This window comes from Pterocles gutturalis, unplaced genomic scaffold (genome assembly GCF_000699245.1).
Source record: "Pterocles gutturalis isolate BGI_N339 unplaced genomic scaffold, ASM69924v1 scaffold14208, whole genome shotgun sequence".
In the NCBI taxonomy this organism is placed as follows: domain Eukaryota; kingdom Metazoa; phylum Chordata; class Aves; order Pterocliformes; family Pteroclidae; genus Pterocles; species Pterocles gutturalis.
In genome coordinates, this window is record NW_010125764.1 from 1 (window position 1) to 254 (window position 254).

Here is a 254-nt window from a genome sequence, read left to right on the forward strand (position 1 = left end):
CGGCCCTACAGCGACGAGCTGCGGCAGAAGCTGAGCCAGAAGCTGGAGGAGATCCGCGAGAAGGGCATCCCCCAGGCTGCTGAGTACCAGGCCAAGGTGGTGGAGCAGCTCAGCAACCTGCGTGAGAAGGTGACGCCGCTGCTGCAGGACTTCAAGGAGCGCCTCACCCCCTACGCCGAGACCCTCAAGACCCGCTTCATCACCCTCCTGGATGACCTCCAGAAGAGCGTGGCCTGAGCTGCCGGCCAGCACAG

General features: G+C 65.0%; 1 protein-coding gene across 1 annotated transcript; it reads left to right on the forward strand.

The window, feature by feature from the left end:
- Positions 1–3: 3 nt before the first annotated feature.
- On the forward strand, positions 4–237 carry APOA1 (apolipoprotein A-I; the record flags this gene model as incomplete). Its single annotated transcript, XM_010078719.1, has 1 exon — positions 4–237. A coding segment is annotated over one exon (234 nt), but the record flags the coding sequence as incomplete, so codon positions are not given.
- Positions 238–254: the final 17 nt, after the last annotated feature.